A 26,737-nucleotide genomic window follows, 5' to 3' on the forward strand; every position below is an offset into this window, starting at 1 on the left:
TTGGTGACCTTAGTTAGGGCAGTTTCAGTGGAGTGGTGTGACCGGAAGCCAGATTGTAAGCGGTCGAAAAGGGAGCAGGAAGATAGATGGGAGGACAGTTCAAGATGGACGTGTTGTTCCAGTAGTTTTGAGGCATAGGGGAGAAGTGATATAGGGCGATAGCTAGATACAGAGGATGGGTCAAGAGAGGGCTTTTTTAGGATAGGTGTGATGGAGGCATGTTTAAAGCTTGAGGGGAAAACACCAGTTGTTAGTGATAGGTTGAAGAGATGGGTTAGAGTTGGGATGAAGACTGTGGCGAGGTTTGGGATGAAGTGGGAAGGGATCGGGTCAAGTGCACAGGTGGTGAGATGCAATCTTGAGAGTAGAGTGGAGAGTCGATCTTCTGTAATAGTGGAAAAGTTGGTTTTGGAAGTGGATGGCTGGGAAGTCGGGAGGAAGGGCTCTGGGGGTTGTTGACTAAAACTGTCTCTGATGTTCTCAATGTTACAATAGCAAGGTGACATTAACCCCTTATTACTCCATATCCCACTCGGGAGTGGGAAGAGAGGGGCTAAGTGCCGGAATTGGAGCATCTTTCAGATGCGCCATTTCTGGGGCGGCTGCGGACTGGTATTTGTAGCCGGGGGGGGAGCAATATCCATGGCCCCTCTCTAGGCTATGAATGTCAGCCCGCAGCTGTCTGCGTAGCCTTTCTGGCTATAAAATATAGGGGGACCCCACGTAATTTCTTTTTTGGGGGTGGGGGCCTATTTTAATAGCCAGTAAAGGCTACGCAGACAGCTGCGGGCTGATATTCATAGCCTGGGAGGGGCCATGGGTATTACAAACTTCCCAGGCGTAATCCGGTGCTAATACAACTCTATGACAAAAAACGGATCCGGCGGAAAAAAAACGATCCATTTTTTTCAAAACTTGCCGGATTGTGCCTGATGGCTAAAATCTAATGTGTGAAAGCAGCCAGATATATGGATAGATACATCTATCTATCTACAGATATATCTATCTATAAATATATCTATAGATCGATATAGCCATAGATATATAATAGAAAGGCCAATGTTTCTTAATGAGCGTTTAATTAAAAAAAAAAAACGGAAAGAAATGGCGTGGGCTCCCGCGGAATTTTCTGCACCAGAGGGGGAAAGCCGACGGCCGGGGGCCAATATTTGTAGCCTGGGAAGGGGGTAATACCCATGGTCCCTCCCAGGCTATGAATATCAGCCCGCAGCTGTCTGCGTAGCCTTTACTGGCTATTAAAATAGGGGGACCCCCCAAAAAATTGATGTGGGATCAGCTGTGGGCTAATATTCATTGCCTAGAGAGGGGCCATGGATATTCCCCCCCCCCCCCCGGGTGGGATATGGGGTAATAAGGGGTTAATGTCACCTTGCTGTTGTAAGGTAACATTAAGCAGGGTTAATAATGGAGAGGCGTCAATAAGACGCCTATCCATTATTAATCCTAGAGTAGTTAAAGAGTTAAAAACAAAATAAAGACACAGCCAGAAAAAAGTATTTTATTATTCTTAATTTACCCATACTTACCATACTTGATCGCCTGCAAAAAACGTAAAATAAACCGTATACTCCATGTCCGACGCAGTCCAATTAATATCTAGTGTCCCACGACGATCTCCCCTATAGAACAGTGACATTGGGTGATGTCACTGCTCTATAGGACCTCCAGTGACACACTGAGAGGAGACAATGGCTCCTGCAGTGCATCACTGAGGTAACTGTAGTTCACTGGTCTCACTTTATGCCATTGCAGCTTGGGAACTTTCTCACACAGCAGTGCCAAAAGTGAGACTAGGGACTATTTTTTACAGTGGCGGAGGAATACAGTGCGGAAGGATACCTCCCTCCCGTCATTGTATTCCTGGAGCCCCTAGAGAGCGGTCGCATCAGCTGATGCTGCTGCTCTCCACGGGAGATCGTCGTGGGACACTCGTGGATTTCTGCGGATCAGGGAGTATATTGTTTGCTATTTTAATATTTTTTACAGGTGACACTGGCTTCGGGGATCAAAGTGACAAGTGATAGTGAGTATGTACTCTATGTTATATGTACTGTATGTTATATATACAGTTATATGAAAAAGTTTGGGCACCCCTATTAATCTTAAGCTTAATGTTTTATAAAAATAGTTCAATGAGGTTAGAAAACCAAAAAAAGTGCTTTAGTAAGGGTGGTTTCACACTTGCGTTTTTGTCTGCAGCGTTTTTTGCACAAAAAAACGCATGTGTTTTTTCCCCTATATTTAACATTGAAAACGCATGCGTTTTTTTGTGTACGCGTTTGGTCGCGTTTTCAATCGCATGCGTTTTTTTACTGCATGCGTTCATTTTCAAAAATGCAACTTGTAGTATTTTTGAGAGGCGTTTTTTGGACACAAAAAAACGCATGCGTTTTCATGCTTTTTTTTGGGTCAAAAAACACATTGGAGTCAATGGGAACGCATAGTAACATAGTTAGTAAGGCCGAAAAAAGACATTTGTCCATCCAGTTCAGCCTATATTCCATCATAATAAATCCCCAGATCTACATCCTTCTACAGAACATAATTGTATGATACAATATTGTTCTGCTCCAGGAAGACATCCAGGCCTCTCTTGAACCCCTCGACTGAGTTCGCCATCACCACCTCCTCAGGCAAGCAATTCCAGATTCTCACTGCCCTAACAGTAAAGAATCCTCTTCTATGTTGGTGGAAAAACCTTCTCTCCTCCAGACGCAAAGAATGCCCCCTTGTGCCCGTCACCTTCCTTGGTATAAACAGATCCTCAGCGAGATATTTGTATTGTCCCCTTATATACTTATACATGGTTATTAGATCGCCCCTCAGTCGTCTTTTTTCTAGACTAAATAATCCTAATTTCGCTAATCTATCTGGGTATTGTAGTTCTCCCATCCCCTTTATTAATTTTGTTGCCCTCCTTTGTACTCTCTCTAGTTCCATTATATCCTTCCTGAGCACCGGTGCCCAAAACTGGACACAGTACTCCATGTGCGGTCTAACTAGGGATTTGTACAGAGGCAGTATAATGCTCTCCTCATGTGTATCCAGACCTCTTTTAATGCACCCCATGATCCTGTTTGCCTTGGCAGCTGCTGCCTGGCACTGGCTGCTCCAGGTAAGTTTATCATTAACTAGGATCCCCAAGTCCTTCTCCCTGTCAGATTTACCCAGTGGTTTCCCATTCAGTGTGTAATGGTGATATTGATTCCTTCTTCCCATGTGTATAACCTTACATTTATCATTGTTAAACCTCATCTGCCACCTTTCAGCCCAAGTTTCCAACTTATCCAGATCCATCTCTAGCAGAATACTATCTTCTCTTGTATTAACTGCTTTACATAGTTTTGTATCATCTGCAAATATCGATATTTTACTGTGTAAACCTTCTACCAGATCATTAATGAATATGTTGAAGAGAACAGGTCCCAATACTGACCCCTGCGGTACCCCACTGGTCACAGCGACCCAGTTAGAGACTATACCATTTATAACCACCCTCTGCTTTCTATCACTAAGCCAGTTACTAACCCATTTACACACAATTTCCCCCAGACCAAGCATTCTCATTTTGTGTACCAACCTCTTGTGCGGCACGGTATCAAACGCTTTGGAAAAATCGAGATATACCACGTCCAATGACTCACCGTGGTCCAGCCTATAGCTTACCTCTTCATAAAAACTGATTAGATTGGTTTGACAGGAGCGATTTCTCATAAACCCATGCTGATATGGAGTTAAACAGTTATTCTCATTGAGATAATCCAGAATAACATCCCTCAGAAACCCTTCAAATATTTTACCAACAATAGAGGTTAGACTTACTGGCCTATAATTTCCAGGTTCACTTTTAGAGCCCTTTTTGAATATTGGCACCACATTTGCTATGCGCCAATCCTGCGGAACAGACCCTGTCGCTATAGAGTCCCTAAAAATAAGAAATAATGGTTTATCTATTACATTGGTTTATCTATTTTTGTGCATGCGTTTGCATGCGTTAAAAACGCATGCATTTTTCTTAAAAAAAAAAAACATAAAAACACACTGATAAACCACCCCACACCATAAAATTGATAAAAGGATCCTACCCCTAACCCTACCCCTAACCCCAACCCTAACCCTAATCCCTTTAAGGGTTAGGATTAGGATCCCTTTAGGGGTAGGGTTAGGGTTAGGATCCCGTTAGGGTTAGGATCCCTACCCCTAACCCTACCCTTAACCCTAACCCTAGCTCTTTCTGTTTATAGTGGGTTTTTTACTTTATTTTGATGATTGGCAGCTGTCACAAATTTATCTGCATGCGTTTAAAAAACGCAAACGCATGAAAAAACGCATGTAAACGCGTCAAAACGCCGCGTTTTTTTACCACATGCAAAAACGCATGCGTCAAAAAAACGCAGCGTTTACATGCGTTTTTTCACCATGCGTTTTTTTTTTAAAACGCATGCGTTTTGAAACGCAAGTGTGAAACCAGCCTAAGTCAGTAAAAAGTAGGTAAGGGTATTTAAAACAAGAAAATGATAAGGGCGCCCATACTTATGCACCTGTCAAATTTTGTTTGAATGCAGATTGCACATTTTCTGTTAGTACAATAAACCTCATTTCAAGGCAGAAACATTACTGTGTCCAACAGTTATTAGATATATGAAACTGAAATAGCTGTTGCAAAAAAAAACAATTTTTTATAAAACATTAAGCTTAAGATTAATAGGGGTGCCCAAACTTTTTCATATAACTGTATGTATTGTATGTAATGTATGAATGCACTGTATGTAGTATGTATGTTGTATGTATGTAGTATGTTGTTAGTATGTATGTTGTATGTATGTAGTATGTATGTAGTATGTATGTTGTATGTAGTATGATATATGTATGTATGTATGTTTGTGGGGGGTTTTTTTTACATTCAACACATTAGCCGGATGATGGGACTACTACTGTACCATCAGTGGCTAATGTGTCAATCACTGTCATTGTAGCAGGCATAGCCGGATGGGACTTGTAGTCCCATCGGACGATGCCTGCACACACACACAAAGACCCCCAAGAGGTCCGCACAGACCCCCGAGAGACCCGCACAGACACCTGACAGGCCCGAACAGACCCCCGGCATTCCTGCACAGACCCACGGCATGCCCGCACAGACCCACGGCATGCCCGCACAGACCCCCGGCATGCCCGCACAGACCCCCCAGCAGCCCGGACAGGCCCGCAGAGACCCCCGGCAGGCCCGCACAGACCCCCGGCAGGCCCGCACAGACCCCCGACAGGCCCGCACAGACCCCCGACAGGCCCGCACAGACCCCCCGGCAGCCCGCACAGACCCCGGCAGGCCCGCACAGACCCCCGACAGGCCCGCACAGACCCCCCGGCAGGCCCGCACAGACACCCGGCATCGCGCACAGACCCCCAGCAGGCCTGCACAGATCCCCGAGAGGTCCGCACAGACCCCGGAAAGTCCGACACAGACACACACAGTCTCCGATTTTTTATCCCCATTGACTTCAATGAGGATCGGAATTCCCAATCGCCGATTTTCAAGTGTGATTGGACCGATCCTTTCCGATCCGATTTTTAGGTTGATCGATCAACCCTAGTTATGACCACTCATGTAGGGATTTGTTATGGATACCTAAGCTTCTGCAATGCCCTGCACATGGGGTAAGCAAGTTAGAATAACTATACTACATTTCAAATTGGAGTTATTTGCTTATATTATCATTATTACATCTAGAATATATTGGGTTAGGATAGTGGAGCTATTGTTTGCTTGTTTCAGTATGGCGATTTGGGATTATGACTCTTTTTATGACCTGTCAGTTGTGGAGCATTGGACTCTCTTATTGTCTCCCTACTTCAGCTACAATGACTGAGTCTTCATGGTCACATAACATAACATAGCAAGCCATCTTGAGTCTCTGTGGTCACTATCCGGTAGTTTAGGGTGACATAACATCAGAGATGTCATTGAATGATGGAGTTCATAGGAAGGAACATCATTGAATTCTTGGCAGAACATTGGACAGAGAAAGTCCAACCTGTGATGTGACCTTCCTCACGTCAAAAAACTTGTGCCACAACGTAAAGTTTCTTCCGTCCTTGTAAATTGATGGAAAGAAAAAAGTTAAGTGCAGACACAATTCATTGAGAACACCTCCGGTGTAGTGTAAGTGATTCTTTACTGTAATTATTGCATCCCAGGTCCTTGGCGTATTTGAGAATGACAAGTTCTTTCAGCTTGTGATGGAGCTCCATGGTGATGCACTTGACCTCTTTGACTTCATTGACAATCAGCCGAATTTGGATGAACCTCTGGCCAGTTATATCTTTCGACAGGTGAGGTCCTCTGTAGAGTCTGTTCTAAATGAATGAAGAGACTTAATTTATGGTAAGATGTAGGAGAAGACATTAGTCAGTGGATGTGTGGGCTTCTCGCTCAGATTTCTTAGGGTTTGTGCATACGTTGCAGATTTTGCAGCAGTTTTCCTTGAGTTTACAGTACCATGTAAACCTATGGAAAACGAAATCTGCAGTGCACATGCTGCAGAAAAAAACGTGCGAAAACGTTGCGTTGTTTATTCCGCAGCATGTCAATTCTTTGTGCGGATTCTGCAGCGGTTTACACCTGCTTCATAATAGGAATCTGCACCAAAACCGCGGTACATCCGCAGTGCGGATTTCCTGCGGATTTACCAAAATCAGTGCGGAAAAATCCACACACCTTTCCACAATGTGTGCACATACCCTAACACTTGTAAAAGTTTCTCTCTACCTATAATGCAGCATTGCAATATACAGGTCCTTCTCAAAAAATTAGCATATAGTGTTAAATTTCATTATTTACCATAATGTAATGATTACAATTAAACTTTCATATATTATAGATTCATTATCCACCAACTGAAATGTGTCAGGTCTTTTATTGTTTTAATACTGATGATTTTGGCATACAACTCCTGATAACCCAAAAAACCTGTCTCAATAAATTAGCATATTTCACCCATCCAATCAAATAAAAGTGTTTTTTAATAACAAACAAAAAAACCATCAAATAATAATGTTCAGTTATGCACTCAATACTTGGTCGGGAATCCTTTGGCAGAAATGACTGCTTCAATGCGGCGTGGCATGGAGGCAATCAGCCTGTGACACTGCTGAGATGCTATGGAGGCCCAGGATGCTTCAATAGCGGCCTTAAGCTCATCCAGAGTGTTGGGTCTTGCGTCTCTCAACTTTCTCTTCACAATATCCCACAGATTCTCTATGGGGTTCAGGTCAGGAGAGTTGGCAGGCCAATTGAGCACAGTAATACCATGGTCAGTAAACCATTTACCAGTGGTTTTGGCACTGTGAGCAGGTGCCAGGTCGTGCTGAAAAATGAAATCTTCATCTCCATAAAGCATTTCAGCCGATGGAAGCATGAAGTGCTCCAAAATCTCCTGATAGCTAGCTGCATTGCCCCTGCCCTTGATGAAACACAGTGGACCAACACCAGCAGCTGACATGGCACCCCACACCATCACTGGCTGTGGGTACTTGACACTGGACTTCAGGCATTTTGGCATTTCCTTCTCCCCAGTCTTCCTCCAGACTCTGGCACCTTGATTTCCGAATGACATGCAAAATTTGCTTTCATCAGAAAAAAGTACTTGGGACCACCTAGCAACAGTCCAGTGCTGCTTCTCTGTAGCTCAAAAGTGGCTTTACCTGGGGAATGCGGCACCTGTAGCCCATTTCCTGCACACGCCTGTGCACGGTGGCTCTGGATGTTTCCACACCAGACTCAGTCCACTGCTTCCTCAGGTTCCCCAAGGTCTGGAATCGGTCCTTCTCCACAATCTTCCTCAGGGTCCGGTCTCCTCTTCTCGTTGTACAGCGTTTTCTGCCACATTGTTTCCTTCCAACAGACTTACCATTGAGGTGCCTTGATACAGCACTCTGGGAACAGCCTATTTGTTGAGAAATTTCTTTCTGGGTCTTACCCTCTTGCTTGAGGGTGTCAATGATGGCCTTCTTGACATCTGTCAGGTCGCTAGTCTTACCCATGATGGGGGTTTTGAGTTATGAACCAGGCAGGGAGTTTATAAAAGCCTCAGGTATCTTTTGCATGTGTTTAGAGTTAATTAGTTGATTCAGAAGATTAGGGTAATAGGTCGTTTAGAGAACCTTTTCTTGATATGCTAATTTATTGAGACAGGTTTTTTGGGTTATCAGGAGTTGTATGCCAAAATCATCAGTATTAAAACAATAAAAGACCTGACAAATTTCAGTTGGTGGATAATGAATCTATAATATATGAAAGTTTAATTGTAATCATTACATTATGGTAAATAATGAAATTTAACACTATATGCTAATTTTTTGAGAAGGACCTGTAGTGTAAGATTTCATGGAAAGCAGAAGAAAGAGTGGAGATAACTGTTAAAAAAAAAAAGTGGTGGACAACCCATATAATTATGGAATTCCTACTAAAATGCACGTATTTGGTGCCAAAAAGAATAATTTTTTCAATGTTGCACCTTTTCCTTTCATAGTCTCATTGTTTCTCTGCACATTCAATTTTGATATGGTCTGTGCTCATATATGCGCTGAGAAGAGCTCAGAAAAAGACAGACAAATGAGTAGGAAGCTGCCATTGCACCGTCACTGACGGATTCTCAGATAACCCATTCTACAGGCAGCTATAGTCAGTGCAACGCAGAGGACATAGATGGCAGACACATTTTTATTGAAACCCAATTATAAAAATGGTATTTAGCCAAAATTTAAGTAACAAAAGTGGCCAAGCCTTTAAATTGCATACCTTTTGTATTGATAATTACCGTATATACTCGAGTATAAGCCGAGAATTTCAGCCCATTTTTTTAGGCTGGAATAGCCCCTCTCGGCTTGTACTCGAGTCATACCCAGGGATCGGCTGGGGAGGTGGAGTGGCAGCGGTCTAAGCATACTCACCTGCTCCTGGCACGGTCCCTGCTTCCCCGGCGCCGGCAGCTTCTTTCTATAGTGAGCGGTCACATGGTACCGCTCATTACAGTAATGAATATGGACCCCACTCCACTCCCATAGGGGTGGAGCCACATATTCATTACTGTAATGAGCGGTACCATGTGACCGCTCACTACAGGAAGAAGCTGCCGGGGAAGCAGGGACCGTGCCAGAAGCAGGTGAGTATAAGCAGTGCGCTATATTCACCTGCTCCCCGTTCCACCGTCGCCAGCCGCCGCTGTGTCTTCTGTATCCTCTGCACTGACGCTCAGGTCAGAGGGTGCGGTGACGCGATTAGTGCGCGCCACCCTCTGCCTGAGCAGTCAGTGCAGTGGACGGGGAACGTAGCGGCGGTGGAACGTGGAGCAGGTGAATATAGAAAGTGCCGGGGGCCTGAGCGACGGAGAGGTGAGGATGTGATTTTTTTTATCGCAGCAACAGCAAATGGGGCAAATGACTGTATGGAGCATCTTATGGGGCCCATCATGAACTGTATGGAGCACTATATGGGGCTCCTGATTCAATATGGATATTCAAAAACACTTAACCTACTGATGTCTCAATTAATTTTACTTTTATTGGTATCTATTTTTATTTTTGACATTTACCGGTAGCTGCTGCATTTTCCACCCTTGGCTTATACTCGAGTCATTAAGTTTTCCCAATTTTTTGTGGCAAAATTAGGGGGGTCGGCTTATACTCAGGTCGGCTTATACTCGGGTCGGCTTATACTCGGGTCGGCTTATACTCGAGTATATACGGTACCTTTCTTTATCGCCTCTCATTGGGGGACACAGGAACCATGGGTGTATGCTGCTGCCACTAGGAGGCTGACACTATGCAAATAAAAAAGTTAGCTCCTCCTCTGCAGTGTACACCCCACCGACTGGCATTAAACTCTTCAGTTTAGCTTAGTGTCAGTAGGAGGTGGACACGGGTCTTTCTTTAGACCCTTATCTACCTCAATGTGCGTCGTTTCTTTTCAGGTTTTTTCCGGATGGGATACAGGGTGAACAGTCACACCTGTAGTCCCTCAAGCGGACTATGAGTACGGCGTGTACTGCCACCCCGTATCCTCATAGATCCCTCAGCAGGACCAAGAGCCTGGCACACAAGCGTGCTCAGAAGTCCGGTCCTGGCCCGTCCCCCACCCACTCGCCCACCAGAGCCTGTCGGTCGGAGGAGACGAGGACGTCCATCAGCAGCTCCTATGGACGTCTGATACCGTCTCAAGGTTAGTAGCAGACGACGGGGGATTTTACTAGGTAAGTATTTCACGGGGCCTGCTTGCGGCACACTCCTGCCTGCAGTTTTTCCTTCAGCGGTCGCTGGCTCCTAATTTAGGCCCCGGCCTTTCCCGGGGCCTACTTGCGGCGTACCAGCTGCCCTCAGCGTTCCCCCCTCAGCGTTCTATGCGGCGGCCTCTCCGGCGGCGCTCACCTCCACAGCCAGCTGGGGCCTATTCCGCCGATTCTTCTCCGGCGGCAGCGCTCCCTCCCTTATATGCGGCGGCTGCCGCGCCGCTCTGCCGGGCAGCGTCTGCGCCGCGGGGATCTTCCCTCCGGTCACTGGCTCCAAATTTAGGCCCCGGCTTTTCCGGGGCCTACTCCGGCGACTCTTCTCCGGCGGCAGCGCTCTCTTTCTTTCATGCGGCGGCTGCAGCGCCGCTCTGCCGGGCAGTGTCTTCGCCGCTCTGCCGGGCAGTGTCTGCGCCGCGGGGGTTCTTCTCAGCGGGCACCGGCTTCTAATTTAGGCCCCGGCTTTTCCGGGGCCTACTTCCGGTGCCGCGCTCCGCCCACTTCCTTCTTCATCGGGCGGGCTTTTTCCCGCCCGACATACTGTGCCTGCTCATCGGCGCCCCCCTGTCTGGCTCCGCCCCCTTCCTCCAGGGACAGAGTCTGTGTGTGCTCACCGCTTCTTAGCTGCAGGAGCTCACGCAGCGCGCCCCACACCTTCGCCACTGCATCCTCCGTGGGCACAAAATCTGCACAGAATCCAGCACCTCAGGGCAGGAGTTCTCCTCCGGCAAGTGGGACATCTTCCAGGACGGGTCCGTGAGTAGCTGCACTGCAGACTGACACCCCCCTCTGCCCCACTGTCCCCTAACCCACTGGCATCTTCAGAGGACCTCTCAAAATGTCTACCTCTAAAGGGGGCCGCTCTCGCCCCCCTACTTCTTCTTCTGCCTTAGTCACGTACTTTGCTTGTTCGTCCTGTAACAGCAAACTTCCCTCAGGTCAGTCCTCCCCGCTGTGTCAGTCCTGCAGCAACCCGATTGTTCCCACCGCCCAGGATCCCCCGGCTGTTCCGCCCGAGAGTGATCCCCCCATCCCAGGATGGGCCGCCTCTCTGTCACAATCGGTGGCCGATTTAACACGGGTATCTCAAACCCTGGTGTCCGCGCTGGATCGGTTACCCCTGCAGACCCCGGCCGTAGCCAGCGGGTCACAGGAACCGCCGCCAGAGCTCTCCTTGATAAGCCACAAAAGGTCCAGACAGGAACGTCGGTCTGAGTCCTCTTCGCGCTCCATCTCGCCGCTCGGCCCTCCCCCGCGGTTGGTGTCCCACCGATCCTCCTCCCCTGAGTCAGGCGAGGCATTATCTGATGCGCCTTCGGAGGATACTTCGGAGCTGGATCCTAACCAAATCGCCACCATGAGTGAGACAGTCCAGAACCTCATTGGGGCAATAAACCAAACATGTGGCATCAAGGATCCCTCTACGGAACCCGCAGATCAGGCGATTTCGTTTAGACGGGCCAAACCACCTTCAAAATTTTTCGCTCCTCATCCTGAATTCGAGGAAATCGTGTCCAGAGAGAGAGAGAACCCCACTAGGCGTTTTCAGAGGGGAAAACGCCTGGGTGTGTTATATCCTTTTCCTCCAGAACTTACCGCCAATTGGACGGCCTCTCCCTCGGTGGACCCCCCTGTTTCCAGGCTGTCCACCAACACGGTGCTTCCTCTGTCCGGCGGAGCATCTCTGAAGGATTCTAACGATAGAGTTATAGAATCCTTCGCGAAATCTGCTTTTGAAGCGGCTTCAGCGGCTCTATGTCCAGCTTTTGCGTCCACTTGGGCTTCAAAATCCATCTCAAAATGGGCCAAGGATCTTCGGCGAGGTATCCTGGATGGGGCGCCTCCCGCGCAATTAGCGGAACTTGCCAACCAGATTTCCCACGCTGGTGAATACCTGGTTTCCGCCTCCCTGGATGTCGCGTCTTGTGCGGCTCAAGCTTCCAGCAATGCTGTTGCCATCCGCCGGACCGTTTGGCTCAAGGCCTGGCAGGCGGACTTGTCATCCAAAAAGTCCCTCACTAGTCTGCCCTTCCAGGGCTCTCGCCTCTTTGGTTCCCAGCTGGACCAAATAATTAAGGACGCCACCGGGGGTACAAGTTCTCTTCTCCCCCAGGCCAAGCCTCGTCCCCCTCCTCCTAGACGACCGTTTCGTTCTTTTCGGCCTTTTCGTCGCTTCGCTGCGTCAAACTCCTTTTCCCAGCAGCAACAGAGGCCACAGGCACGTCAAGAGAAGAAGGCGGTGTCCTTTAGGCCCACTCCGTCCTGGCGTCCTCGTTTCTCCCAGGGTAGATCCTCCAGGCCCAGGACTGGAAGATCCACCTCGGCATGACTCTCGGCAAGACTCCAGCCCAACTCCCAGATTGGGTGGCCGTCTTCTCCTTTTCAGGGACGTCTGGATTTCCGCAGTAGAGGATGCATGGGTCAGGGAAGTTGTATCCTCGGGATACAAAATAGAATTCGCTTCCCGACCTCGGGATCGTTTCTTCCAATCCCGTCCTCCAAGAGACCCCGCTCTAGTTCCGGGCTTCTTCTCAGCCATCGCTTCTCTGCTCAAATCTGGGGTAATCGTTCCCGTCCCAGAAAAAGAACGCTTCACGGGTTTCTACTCGAATCTTTTTGTGGTACCGAAAAAAGACGGCAAAGTTCGTCCCATTCTGGACCTCAAATTGCTGAACAGGAGAGTTCGCCTGAGACACTTCAGGATGGAATCCCTTCGTTCAGTAATTGCTTCCATGGAGGCTCAGGAGTTTCTATGCTCAATAGATATCCAGGACGCCTACCTCCATGTCCCGATATTTCCCGGACATCACCGTTTCCTGCGCTTCGCAGTGCAACGAGATCATTTTCAGTTCGTCGCTCTGCCGTTCGGTCTTGCAACCGCGCCAAGAGTGTTCACAAAGATCATGGCGGCGCTGATGGCCATCTTGAGAGTCAGATGCTTGGTCCTATTTCCATATCTCGACGACATCCTCATCAAGGCTCCGTCCTTCGCTCAGGCCCACGAAAGCCTGTCCATTGTTCTCGACACCTTAGCCCGTTTCGGGTGGCTGGTAAACCGGAAGAAGTCCTGCCTTATTCCTTCTCAGCGCATCATCTTTCTGGGCATGCTTTTCGATACTCGTCAGAGCAGAGTCTTCCTTCCCACAGACAAGAGATCCTCTCTCTGTCGGGACATACGCTTGCTCCAGGGTCCTCGACCTCCCTCCCTCCGTTCGGCCATGAAGGTTCTGGGGAGGATGGTAGCTACATTGGAAGCGATTCCCTTCGCCCAATTCCATTCGCGACCCCTTCAGCAAGCCATTCTGTCTCAGTGGGACAGGTCGGTCTTCTCCCTGGATCGACCGATCAAACTCTCCTTTCGGGTCAGGCGGTCTCTCAACTGGTGGCTGACGTCACCTCTCATCTCCCAGGGCAGGTCCTTCCTTCCGGTTCACTGGCAGGTGGTGACAACGGACGCCAGCCTGCTCGGCTGGGGTGCGGTTTTTCGCCACCTGACGGTCCAGGGCCGCTGGTCGCTGCGGGAGTCATCTCTGCCGATCAACGTCCTCGAAATTCGGGCCATCTTCCTGTCCCTCCGCCACTGGGAAAGGATCCTCAGGGGCCTTCCAGTCCGGATCCAGACGGACAACGCCACGGCTGTGGCATATGTCAACCATCAGGGGGGGACTCGGAGCTCCTTGGCCCTTGCCGAGGTATCCAAGATCCTCCTTTGGGCAGAGGCAACGGTTCCGGTGATATCCGCGGTGCATATCCCCGGCGTGGAAAACTGGGCCGCCGACTTCCTCAGCCGCGAGGGCCTCGCGGCAGGGGAATGGTCCTTGCATCCGGAGGTCTTCCATCAGATTTGTCTTCGATGGGGAACTCCGGATGTGGATCTCACGGCGTCCCGAGTCAACAGGAAGGTTCCGCAGTTCGTCTCCAGGTCCCGCGATCCTCTCGCAGTGGGCGTCGATGCTCTGGCCATTCCTTGGTCACAGTTCGAGCTGCCCTACCTGTTCCCACCCCTTCCATTACTTCCCAAACTGTTGAAGAAGATCAAAGCGGAAGGGGTGCCGGTCATCCTGATCGCCCCGGATTGGCCCAGGAGAGCTTGGTTCGCGGAGCTCGTCAACCTTCTCGCAGACGCTCCCTGGCGCCTTCCAGACAGGCCCGATCTGCTGTCCCAGGGTCCGATCTGCCACCCGAATTCTCGGTCGCTCAGTTTAACGGCGTGGCTGTTGAGACCGCGGTTCTAAGAGCGTCCGGCCTTTCGGACCGGGTGATTCACACCATGATTCAGGCTCGGAAGCCTTCGTCTTCCAGGATCTACTACCGCACCTGGAAGGCCTACTTCCGGTGGTGCGAGTCCAACCGCGTTCCGCCTATGGTTTTTTCCCTGCCTTCTCTTTTGGCCTTCCTTCAGGCAGGACTGGATTCGGGCCTGGCTCTTAGTTCCCTGAAGGGTCAGGTCTCTGCGCTTTCCATCCTCTTTCAGAAGACCTTGGCCTCTCGGCCACAGGTTAAGACCTTCTTTCAGGGGGTAGCCCACGCCGTCCCGCCGTACAGGGCCCCTGTGGAGGCATGGGACCTAAACCTGGTACTGGACGTTCTGAAGGTTTCTCCCTTTGAACCTCTTAGGGAGATTCCTCTATCAGTTTTAACATGGAAGGTAGCCTTTCTTGTGGCCATCACGTCCATTCGCCGCGTTTCCGAGCTGGCGGCCCTGTCTTGCCGTCCTCCGTTTTTGGTCATTCACCAGGACAAGGTGGTCTTCCGGCCCCCACCTTCTTTTCTTCCTAAGGTGGTTTCCACCTTCCACCTCAACGAGGACATCGTTCTACCTTCCTTTTGTCCAGCTCCGACTCATCCTCTGGAGCGATCATTGAACAAGCTGGATCTTGTCAGGGCTGTGAGGATCTATCTGGACAGAACGTCCACTTTCCGGAAGACGGATTCCTTTTTCGTCATTCCTGATGGCACGCGCAGAGGCCAGCCGGCTTCTAATGCGACTATTGCTCGATGGATCAGAATGGCAATCTTGGAGGCTTACCGGGTCAAGAACAGAGTGCCCCCTCCTGGGATTAAGGCTCACTCTACCCGGGCAGTCGGCGCCTCCTGGGCGGTGCACCACAGGGCTTCCGCCCTACAGCTGTGCAAAGCGGCAACTTGGTCTTCCATCCACACGTTCGCCAAATTTTACAAGGTCCATACCTACGCATCGGCGGACGCCAGCCTAGGCAGAAGGATCCTGCAGGCGGCAGTGGTGAGTCCTCTGACCTGATGGAAGTCTGTTTTTCCCGCCCTTGGGACTGCTTTGGGACGTCCCATGGTTCCTGTGTCCCCCAATGAGAGGCGATAAAGAAAACAGGATTTTTGGTTGCTTACCGTAAAATCTGTTTCTTGAAGCCTCCATTGGGGGACACAGCTCCCTCCCAATGTTTTTTGTTATATGTTCTCTGACTGTTCTCACGTTTACAGTTCTCAAGTTTGTGGTTATGGTTTTTCAACCTTGTTCTTTCTCCTACTGCTTTCTCACTAACTGAAGAGTTTAATGCCAGTCGGTGGGGTACACTGCAGAGGAGGAGCTAACTTTTTTATTTGCATAGTGTCAGCCTCCTAGTGGCAGCAGCATACACCCATGGTTCCTGTGTCCCCCAATGGAGGCTTCAAGAAACAGATTTTACGGTAAGCAACCAAAAATCCTGTTTTTCATTGGTCCAGATGGTGCCAGATAGTTTTCTATGAAGATTCAGTCATCTAGAATATTTGCTAATCTGGAATTTAACAGGTCCTATTGATGTCATTCATAATAAAGGAACACAACAGGATTTTTGATACTGTAAAGTCCCTTTTCTCGCGTTGTAGGAGCCCCAGATAGGATGCCTTGGCGCTTGTGTACCGGCAATAACAGTATTGGCAACCCAAGTGGAAGCGAAGTCCACTGCACTGCCTTCCTGTGATTTCCTATGTCCCCCAGGGAAAAGTTATTTATTTAATTTTTTTATTTGAGGTTCTAACTTATATTTTTTGTTGTGCTTCCAGCTGGTGTCGGCAGTGGGTTATCTACATAGTCACTCTATTTTGCACCGTGACATTAAGGATGAAAACATTATCATCGCTCCTGACTTCACGATAAAGCTGGTCGACTTTGGATCTGCAGCTCGTTTGCAGCCAGGGAAGCTGTTCTCCACGTTTTGTGGCACCACTGAATACTGTGCGCCAGAAGTGCTGCTCGGCAATCCGTACGTCTGTTCGATTTTGGATTTCACTTGTTCTTATTGCGGCTTTATAAATCCACCAGAGGTTTGCGCAGACCCCACCTATTGTACCGTTTCATTAAAGTTTGCCCATAGTAGAACAATGAGCCGGAACAACCTATTCTTGTGCATTATATGAAACGATGGCTAAATCCTAGCATAGAGTGAAGATACATAATGTACCAAACATCGCTTGTCCGTTTACTATTAGGAGACCTGCAAATTAAAGGTGCAAACCCATTAAAAGGGTAACTATTGATAAAAAGGAAAGTCCAGCAAAAACCATGAACTCTTGATATCTGGAAGCTGAGATTCTTTTCTGGCTTTTTCCTCATTAACAAATTGAATGGAATTATTATAATAACATTTGATTGAAAATTCCTATATTTTCATACAGTCCCCAGAGTAGCCATCACCAACCGTGGTACATTTGGACACATACTAGCTTTGAACAGGGTCTTATCCTTTGTTTCATGTGTAGTTAAATGTTTAGTTAAATTTGCATAAGATTATATTGTCCTCTATTGGAATTTTGCTCAAATTAATTTTACTCTGTCGCCTCATTGGGGGACACATTTTTTACTAATATTATATGCAGAAATTCGCCTCATCTGGTATAATATCAGGCAGGAATATAGCCGGTCCATACATCACAGTCTGCACATGGACTATGTTTCACAGATGTCTGATTTCAGCCTTACACTGAAAATATTTTCTGCGTAGTTATTCTCACTGGACAATTGTAAGTGGAATCTAGTACAATTGCAGCGGTTTAAATGTTGGTATTGTTATGTGCCATATATAATTTCTGTATGTCTATTGTATGTTCTCATCATCTCCCGCCTCGACTACTGCAACACCCTCCTCTGTGGCCTCCCCGCTAACTCTCTTGCACCACTCCAGTCTGTCCTCAACTCTGCTGCCCGGCTAATCCACCTCTCTCCTCGCTACTCCCCTGCTTCTCCCCTCTGCAAATCCCTCCACTGGCTCCCAATTCCCCAACGAATCCAGTTCAAACTACTAACACTGATCTACAAAGCCATCCACAACCTGTCTCCTCCCTATATCTCTGAACTAATCTCCCAATATCTTCCCTCACGTAATCTTCGATCCTCCCAAGACCTCCTTCTCTCCTCCACACTTATTCGTTCCTCACACAACCGCCTCCAAGATTACTCCCGAATATCCCCCATCCTCTGGAATTCCATGCCTCAACAAGTCAGACTATCCACCACCCTTGGATCCTTCAGATGGAATCTGAAAACCCATCTCTTCAAGAAAGCCTACTGCCTGCAATAACCATTCTGCCACCTCGCCATCGCCAGAGCCGCCGCATCGCCAGAGCCGCCGCCTCGCCATCGCTGCTGCCTCGCCCCTACCTTCTGCCTCTTCCCCACTATCCCATAGAATGTAAGTCCGCAAGGACAGGGTCCTCTCCCCTCTGTATCAGTCTGTCACTGTAAACGATATCTATAACTCTGTATGTACGGTAACCCCTTTCTCATGTACAGCACCATGGAATTAATGGTGCTATATAAATAATAATAATAATGTTCTTTTATTTTCTTTATTATCATTATTATTATTAACATTTACTGTACGAATCTGCCCGTTCATTCCAGTCTGCTTCATTTTCAGGTATCCAGGCCCAGAACTGGAAATGTGGTCTCTTGGGGTGACTCTGTACACATTGATATTTGGAGAGAATCCTTTTTGTGAGGTGGAAGAGATACTGGACGCCGAGCTGAATCCTCCATTTTCGGTTTCTCAAGGTTTGAAGCCTTTCCTATTCATAGGAATCGCGTTTCTATATTGCAGATGTGTTTGCTACTTTTAAATGGTTATTCCCAAGTTGTGCCTTGAGCAGCTCAGAGCTATGCAGTCTCCTTACAGGGTCCTTGCAGTCTCCTTACAGTGTCCTTACAGTCTCCTCACTTTCTGGTTTCCAGCAGGCTGGGCTCTCCTGCTTGAGTGACCATTTCGGTGAATACTATAACGCTCAGCACAAGTTCTGATGTAACGCATTCAGCTATCAGTGGTTTGTCCTGAGTACACAGCTATCAGTGTATTCACACATAGAGATAACAGGGCATTTGTACAAGCAAACCACTCCAGACAGCTAGAGCCAGGATTAGGAGACCTTCTGTGAAATCTGCAGGTTAAAGGCCCCTTCACATTAAGCGACGCTGCAGCGATACCGACAACGATCCGGATCGCTGCAGCGTCGCTGTTTGGTCGCTGGAGAGCTGTCACACAGACCGCTCTCCAGCGACCAACGATGCCGGTAACCAGGGTAAACATCGGGTAACTAAGCGCAGGGCCGCGCTTAGTAACCCGATGTTTACCCTGGTTACCATCCTAAAAGTAAAAAAAACAAACAGTACATACTTACCTAACGCTGTCTGTCCTCCAGCGCTGTGCTCTGCACTCCTCCTGTACTGTCTGTGTGAGCACAGCGGCCGGAAAGCAGAGCCAGTACAGGAGGAGTGCAGAGCACAGCGCTGGAGGACAGACAGCGTTAGGTAAGTATGTACTGTTTGTTTTTTTTACTTTTAGGATGGTAACCAGGGTAAACATCGGGTTACTAAGCGCGGCCCTGCGCTTAGTTACCCGATGTTTACCCTGGTTACCAGTGAAGACATCACTGGATCGGTGTCACACACGCCGATCCAGCGATGTCAGCAGGGAGTCCAGCGACGAAATAAAGTTCTGGACTTTCTTCAGCGACCAACGATCTCCCAGCAGGGGCCTGATCGTTGGTCGCTGTCACACATAGCGATTTTATTAACGATATCGTTGCTACGTCACAAAAAGCAACGATATCGTTAACAATATCGTTATGTGTGAAGGTACCTTAAGTGATTTATAACTGCATCTTTTCAGAAGGTGAGAGGGAGGTAAGCATCTAACTGAAGATCAATAGACTGGAGAGAGCTGACTGGGATGTTTAGAGTTAACCCATCTCTCGGAATGTTACTACTGTGCACTGTCTGGACAAGCTCTAGTGGCCAAGCGCCATGGGAACCAGCTGTACGCTATGAAAGATAAAGGCTCTCATTGCAGGAGAATAACAGCAGATTCGAAAAAGCAAGCCAATTGCAAACTTGCTTATTTTCATGCTGACTAATTAAAGCAATTTACGAACTTGAGAACAGGAGTGCCTGAAAAGAACTGTACCCACAGCAGACACCGCTACTTTTAGAGCGTTCATTTTTCTCCTCATTCCAGACTTTGATTATTGAGAATTTATCAAAAATCCATCCTAGTGTCTGTCACATTGGCCGAGTCCTATTTAATCTACTGGAAATAGGGCTGTGACCCCTTTACTATCTCAAATGGCACCAGACAGGGGTGCCCCCTATCACCCCTACTTTTCAACTTGGCCCTTGAACCCCTAGCCGAACACATTCGTAGCAATGCCAAAATTAAAGGTATCCATACCCAACACAAGGAACACAAAATAAGCCTATTCGCAGATGATATTATTTTGACTTTAACTGACCCCCAAAACTCTTCATCTGAGGTTTTTAGTGAGCTGGACAAGTTCTCAGATTTATCCAACTACAAAATCAACCAGTCAAAATCGAACATCCTTCCCCTTAATCTTGACACTAAACACACGGATGCAATAAAGGATAAAACATCCCTTCACTGGTGCAACAGAGAGATTCCTTACCTAGGTATTACTCTCTGTAACAATCTCCACCTTATGGTGAAGATAAATCTGAGAAATTTGACAGATTCAATAAGCAAAGACTGCTTAATCTTTAAAGAAAAAAATCTCTCTTGGTGGGGAAAAAATTATATCCTTAAAACACATATCCTTCCAAAAATTCTATATGTTCTCCGATGCCTCCCTCTGCCTATCCCGGTCATACTCCTAACAAATATCCAAACCTTGTTCAAAACCTTCTTGTGGGGAGGAAAAAAAGCTAGGACTTCTTCCTCATCATAATACAGGAAGAAAGGGAATGGTGGGATGGGCCTTCCTAACATTATTGCCCATTATCAAACCCTTCTGATTAAACAAAGTGTCCATTGGATTTCCCAACGTGAACCTCCGGCCTGGTTTGACTTGGAATTATTTTTAAATAATGGCAAACAGTTAAGTAATATCATCACTCAAGCAATCTCAAACCATCTTCCTAACTTCAACGCTCACCCTCTATTCCAGGCCATTGCCCAAGCTTGGCGTAAATTCTCCAAACCAAGCAGACGGACACACAAATTCTCCATTCTTAAAAACATACCCCTTACTCTTATCTTTAGTCTCTCTAATATAACCCTCCCTACAATTTGGCCAGAATTTAAAATCACTAAATTGGGAGATATCCACAACGGCTCCAATTTCTTAGACTTTTCATCCCTGAGGAAAAACTTTAACATTCCTCACTCCTTTTTCTTAGAATTCATCCTCTTAAAAGATAATGTCCTCGCTTTTCTTAATTCAAAAATGAACTTTACCCACTCCTCAATAAAAGTCTTACTCAATCCTCACCATAAAATCTTCTGGAGTCATGGTTTTCTCTATGACTCTTTCTTTTTTTTTTTTAAAACATCATTTTTTTTTTTTTTAAATTCGTTTATTAACCATAATGTTGAAAGAACAACAACATAATACACAAATTTATACTCCTTAGTATTACATACAATATTGAGTACGTACAATGTATACATAACTGAATATCATAGTGTGTGTCCAACATATCTTTTACTCCACTGAAACCGTACATATCTGACGTGGAGTCATGAAAAATTTACAGTTATTAAATCTTAACTATAACTGTATCTTACTAACTACTTTCTGCCGCCTAACAATAAACCTACGTCCCTTTCTGCATGATACCTAGAAAGAATTGACACTTTGCACTAGTATAAATAACCATGAGTTATAAAGTGAGGTGAGAGGAGTTCCAGCCGCTCCAGATCTTCTCAAATTTACCCGGGCATCCTCTATTTTGATACAGTGTACGTTCGTATGGGATAATCGAATTTACTAACTCAACCCAGGCTCTGAGTGAGGGACACGAACCCCCCATCCACCGCATTGCCACCACCTTCCTTGCCATGAAAAGTGACTCTCGTAAGAAAATTGCAACGTGATGACCCCAAGTCTCCTCGTCCCACACCCCAAACAAACAATTTAGTGGCTCAAGAGGAACAGGGGCCAATACTATAGAGGAGAGTAATGAGGTCACCTCCTTCCAGTATTGAAGAATGACCGGGCAGCTCCACATCATGTGAACAAAGTCCGCATCTGACAGGTGACAGCGCAGACATTCCGCAGAGTGAAGTCGACCCATTTTAAAAAGCCGCACGGGAGTTAGATATGATTGGCATATTATGTATAATTGTGTCATTCTGTTATTAACCGATGGGGATACCTTCATCGGGGACTCTAAAATTTCCTCCCATTCTTCTTCCTGTGTGTCAGGGATGAGTCTCTCCCATTTCTCCTTAATGAGTCTTATAACTGATTCCGCACCTACTGATATCATGTAAGTATATAAAGAGGAAATGAGGCCCTGGGGTCCCTGGGATTTGAGGATCCCTATTAGAGGCAGAGACGAGATTGTGCGGCCCGTAACCACCCCCCTCATATATGACTGGAAAGCTGATCTTAATTGTAAAAAACTAAAAAATTGGGATCTCGGAATATCATGTTTAGTCTGCAGCTGTTCAAAGGACACAAAGGTCCCCCGGTCATGTAGATCCCCCACCGAGGTAACACCATGCATCACCCAGAAGGCGGTGGACGGGTGATTCAACAGCGTTGGAAAATAGCTATTTCCCCAAAGGGGCATTTCAGCTATAATATCTGTATATCCAACAATTTTTTTAATTTGTCTCCAAATTAATCTCGCCAGTCGAAGCATGGGCAGCGGATGAGGGGTGATCATTCTCTCCGATTCTAGAAAACCCAATGGACACTCCACCCGAGCAGAATGAAGCAAATGATGTTCAGAGTTAGGGAGATAACCACCAGGCATCCACGTGACCAATACCTTAGCCTGCCCCGCCAGATAATATAGAAAGAAGTCCGGTAACGCCGCTCCACCCCCCTGCTTAGGTCTCTGTAAAACAGAAAGTTTAAGTTTGGGCCTAGATTTTCCCCATATAAAGGAAGTTATTAGGGAGTTTAAATTAGTAAAGAGGAACTTAGGTACTGGTACTGCGCTATGTTGCAAACAATAATTAAATTTAGGGAGCAGAACCATTTTGATTAGGTTGATACGGCCCGCAACAGACAGTGGGAGTTTGCTCCATGATGCAAATTTGGATTTGACTAGTTCTAGTAAAGGATAAATATTAAGTTGTAAATCGGAATTGCTACTTTGGGACATATAAATACCCAGATACTTAAAATTTGATACGACCGGTAGTGAGGACAGAGTTTCAAGATTTAACATGGGAGTATGAGAGAGAGGTAGTAGAGCAGATTTGTCCCAGTTTATATACAGGCCAGAATATTTACTAAAGACGTCTATGATAGCAATTACTTTGGGCAGTGTTTCCTTTGCCTTATCCATGAATATTACCATATCATCGGCATATAGGCCGATGGTATCCACCCGACCCGCTATATCTATGCCTCTGATATCCGGGGAGGATCTCATACGTATTGCCAATGCCTCTATTGCGAGAGCAAAGAGAGCCGGTGAGAGGGGGCATCCCTGACGAGTTCCCCTAAACAATGAGAGGGACTTAGAGATGGAATTATTTATGATTATGCGCGCCTTAGGTTTCATATATAATGCCCTGATCCACCCTAGAAATTTATCTCCAAAGCCATACCTCTGTAGGCATGCTGATAGGAAGGGCCATTCAAGAGAATCGAAGGCCTTGGCCGCATCCAAGGATGCTATTGCCCAATTGTTATCTGACATCAAAGAACTATATTGGATTATGGATTGAACTCGCCTAATGTTAATAGAAGTATTTTTGCCAGGCATAAAGCCAGTTTGATCTGGATGGATAAGGTCCAATATGATGGAATTCAGTCTAATGGCCAAAATTTTAGTGAAAATTTTATAATCTACATTAACTAACGATATGGGCCGATAGGAGCCACAATCCAGAAGGTCCTTCCCCTCTTTTTTAAGTATAACAATATTTGCCTCATAAAAGGTATCAGGCATGCATCCTCCCTCCCATATGCCCTGGAACACCTTCAGTAGGAGTGGTGCTAGTATACCCCGGTATCTCTTATATAACTCAACAGGAAACCCGTCCGGCCCAGGAGCCTTCCCAGAGGACATGTCCATTATGGCATATTCTACCTCTTCCAAAGTGAATGCAGCATCCATAAGTTCTCGCTGAGTGGGATTCAGTGTGGGGAATATTATATCTGATAAATAATCTAGACATTGTGAAACGCCGAGGCTACTTTTGGAACTATATAATGATTCATAGTAGTCATAAAAACATTGAAGTATTTCTTCGGTCGTGGACACTAATGAGCCGTCTGGCGCACGAATCTGTAATACTGTATTAGATGTATTATGTTGACGTACCAGATAGGCTAGGAATTTACCGGTTTGATTCCCCAATTCAAAGTATGACTGACGCGTGAAGAACAGCTTACGTTTAGATTTGGTGTCCATGTGCTGAGTGTATAATCTCTGTGAGGTCAACCATTCAATTCTATTGCCATTGGTTTGGCTGGCTATATATGCGGCCTCCGCATCTTTCAGTCTCTGTTCCACCCCGTCGTCCTCCCTCAAGGTCACCCTTTTTATGTATGTAATTGTGGAGGACAGGCATCCCCTCAAGTATGCTTTGAGGGTGTCCCAGAATAAATTGGTGTTCTGGGGCTCTGGGTGAGACGATATGAAACAATTTAACTGATCCTCTGTTCTGTCGTTATTATCCATTAGTTTAAGCCAAAAGGGGTTCAGCTTCCAGACCATGCCACTCCTTGATTGTCCAAATTTGAGTTTAAGTATAATCGGGCTATGGTCCGATATCCCCCTATTACCGTGTTCCACGTTATCCACCCATGTTACCAGCCCACTAGAACCAAATATGTAATCTATGCGAGATAGGGATTGTCTAGTAGATGAGTGACAGGTGTATCCCCGCACTCCAGGGTGACGTATCCGCCACAGGTCAAGCCATCCACTACTCTCTATAAATGATGCCAATTGGGTCGGGGCCGAAGAGGGGGGCTCCCCAGATCCCCCGTCATCTAGTCTCAATTTATCAAGGCTATTATCCATGACTAAGTTAAAGTCTCCCATACAAATGACTTGTGCGTCCGGATAATTTAGAGCAAAGCTCATTGCCATCCGGAGAACTGACATACTAGCAGGGGGAGGGTTATAGACACATAAAATCACATATTCGCTAGAATTGATTAATGCATGCACAAATACAAATCGGCCATCAGGGTCTCTTCGAGCCTCCTTAGCTTCCCACCTAACATCTCTATGTATTAACAATGAAACTCCTCTCGAGTAGCTGGTGTGGAAAGCATGTATGTACCATTGTACCCACGGCTTCTGTATATATCGGGCCGTATCCCTGGTCAGATGAGTCTCCACAAGGGCTATTATGTGAGGGTGGTAGTGCCTGATTTGCGAGAAAACCTTAATTTTCTTTCGGGGGGATTTGATGCCTCGTATATTCCACGTCATGCACACTATTTCAGACCCCATGTCTATTCATCCAAATATGATACATGCTATTATTCAGGCAAAGATCAAAGGTGGTACATAGGAAGCAATAGCATTGTCGACGGCAGTTTCTACTTAAATAACAGAGAAAACCAGTAAAAGAAGAAAAATTGAACAAAAACCAAACAGTATAGGAGCAACGTCCTGTGCTCCCATTGTTAAAGAAATAAGGGGATACCCCTGCTGGATTCAGCGTCCGGTATAGTTGGTAATCTGGACTTCTCCAGAGAGAGCTCCTTATTTAGTAATCCAAAGAGTTCTACTTGACTAAACATATTCAGGATTCCTTTACTCAAGACTCCCCATGAGATCGTAGCCATTCGGTCACCTCCGCCGGATCCGTGAAAAACACCGAAGAACCCTTGTAGACAACACGGAGCCGGGCCGGGAAGACCATTGAATAGATGATATTTTTGTCTCTGAGTTGCTTCTTGATCTCCATAAATCTGGCCCTTTGTTTTTGAAGTTCCACGGAGAAATCCGGGAAGATCGAGATTACAGCATTATCGAATTTAATAGGGCTTTTCTGCCGTGCCAACCGTAAAATAGTATCTCTATCCTTGCAATTGAGGATCCGTGCCAGAAAAGGTCTAGGAGGGGTCCCGGGAGGAAGAGATTTTGTGGGTACTCGATGGGCTCTTTCCACAGCAAATGTCGATGAGAATTCATCTCCCAGAGAAGATTTGAGCCACCCCTCCAGGAATGCCTCAGGTTGTTGACCCTCTGAACGCTCCGGCAGACCAATGATACGGATATTATTCCGGCGTAGTCTGTTCTCTAGGTCATCTGCCTTTTGTTTCCAGGCATTTATAGAGCCGGCTACTTTTGTCAACTTGGCCTCCATGGGTGTGATGGTATCTTCCACATGTGATACCCTCTCCTCTACTTCTGTAATGCGTCCCTTCATAGTCTGCATATCTTGACGGAGACGTCCCACCTCGGTGTGTACATCCTCTATCTTCTCAGTGAGAGATGTTCTGATTAGGGAAATAGCTTGCATTAACTGGTCCGACGCTTGTTTAAGCGTCAGTTCCTCCTGTTCACTTCCCTCAGTACCATCAGAGGGACGATTTTTGCGTTGCATTTGAGAGGGGTTATTTCTCAGGTTACGTGTGTTATCAGAGGGATCCATTCTGGCAAATTCCTTCAGTTTATCAGCTGCCCCTGAGCCCTTAGTGCGCTGCATGATTAGCAAGGTCAGAGTCACAGTATATATATATAAGCCCAGCAAAGTTATCACAGGATGGTGATTGCAGCAAACTGAAGTTTAAGTTATAAATGGGGCAATCTCAAAGTTCCACTGGGGTGCCACGCACCAGGGAAGGTTCACTGTGCCTGCAGTGTCAGCAGCCAAAAGAGGGATCCAAAGCCCTCAGGGGTAATGGCACCGAGAAGTGGAGTGTCTTATATATGAGGAGCGCAGGGCCCAATCTTCCAGGGCACACACCGCGCGTCCTCCCAATGTGTCCCGGATATGTGCTCGCACCCCCACTCCTACAGTGCTGCAGAGATATTAAGATGG

General features: G+C 46.8%; 1 protein-coding gene across 2 annotated transcripts in view; it reads left to right on the plus strand.

The window, feature by feature from the left end:
* PASK (PAS domain containing serine/threonine kinase) overlaps window positions 1-26,737 on the plus strand; it is a 96,519-nt gene that overhangs the window by 51,477 nt on the left and 18,305 nt on the right. For both annotated transcript variants that reach the window (XM_069727721.1, XM_069727722.1), the window contains exons 14-16: window positions 6,220-6,354; window positions 16,326-16,525; window positions 18,179-18,312. In XM_069727721.1, coding sequence (XP_069583822.1) covers window positions 6,220-6,354; window positions 16,326-16,525; window positions 18,179-18,312 — 469 coding nt within the window. The remainder of the gene's footprint in view (window positions 1-6,219; window positions 6,355-16,325; window positions 16,526-18,178; window positions 18,313-26,737) is intronic.

This window comes from Ranitomeya imitator, chromosome 5 (assembly GCF_032444005.1).
Source record: "Ranitomeya imitator isolate aRanImi1 chromosome 5, aRanImi1.pri, whole genome shotgun sequence".
NCBI lineage: Eukaryota > Metazoa > Chordata > Amphibia > Anura > Dendrobatidae > Ranitomeya > Ranitomeya imitator.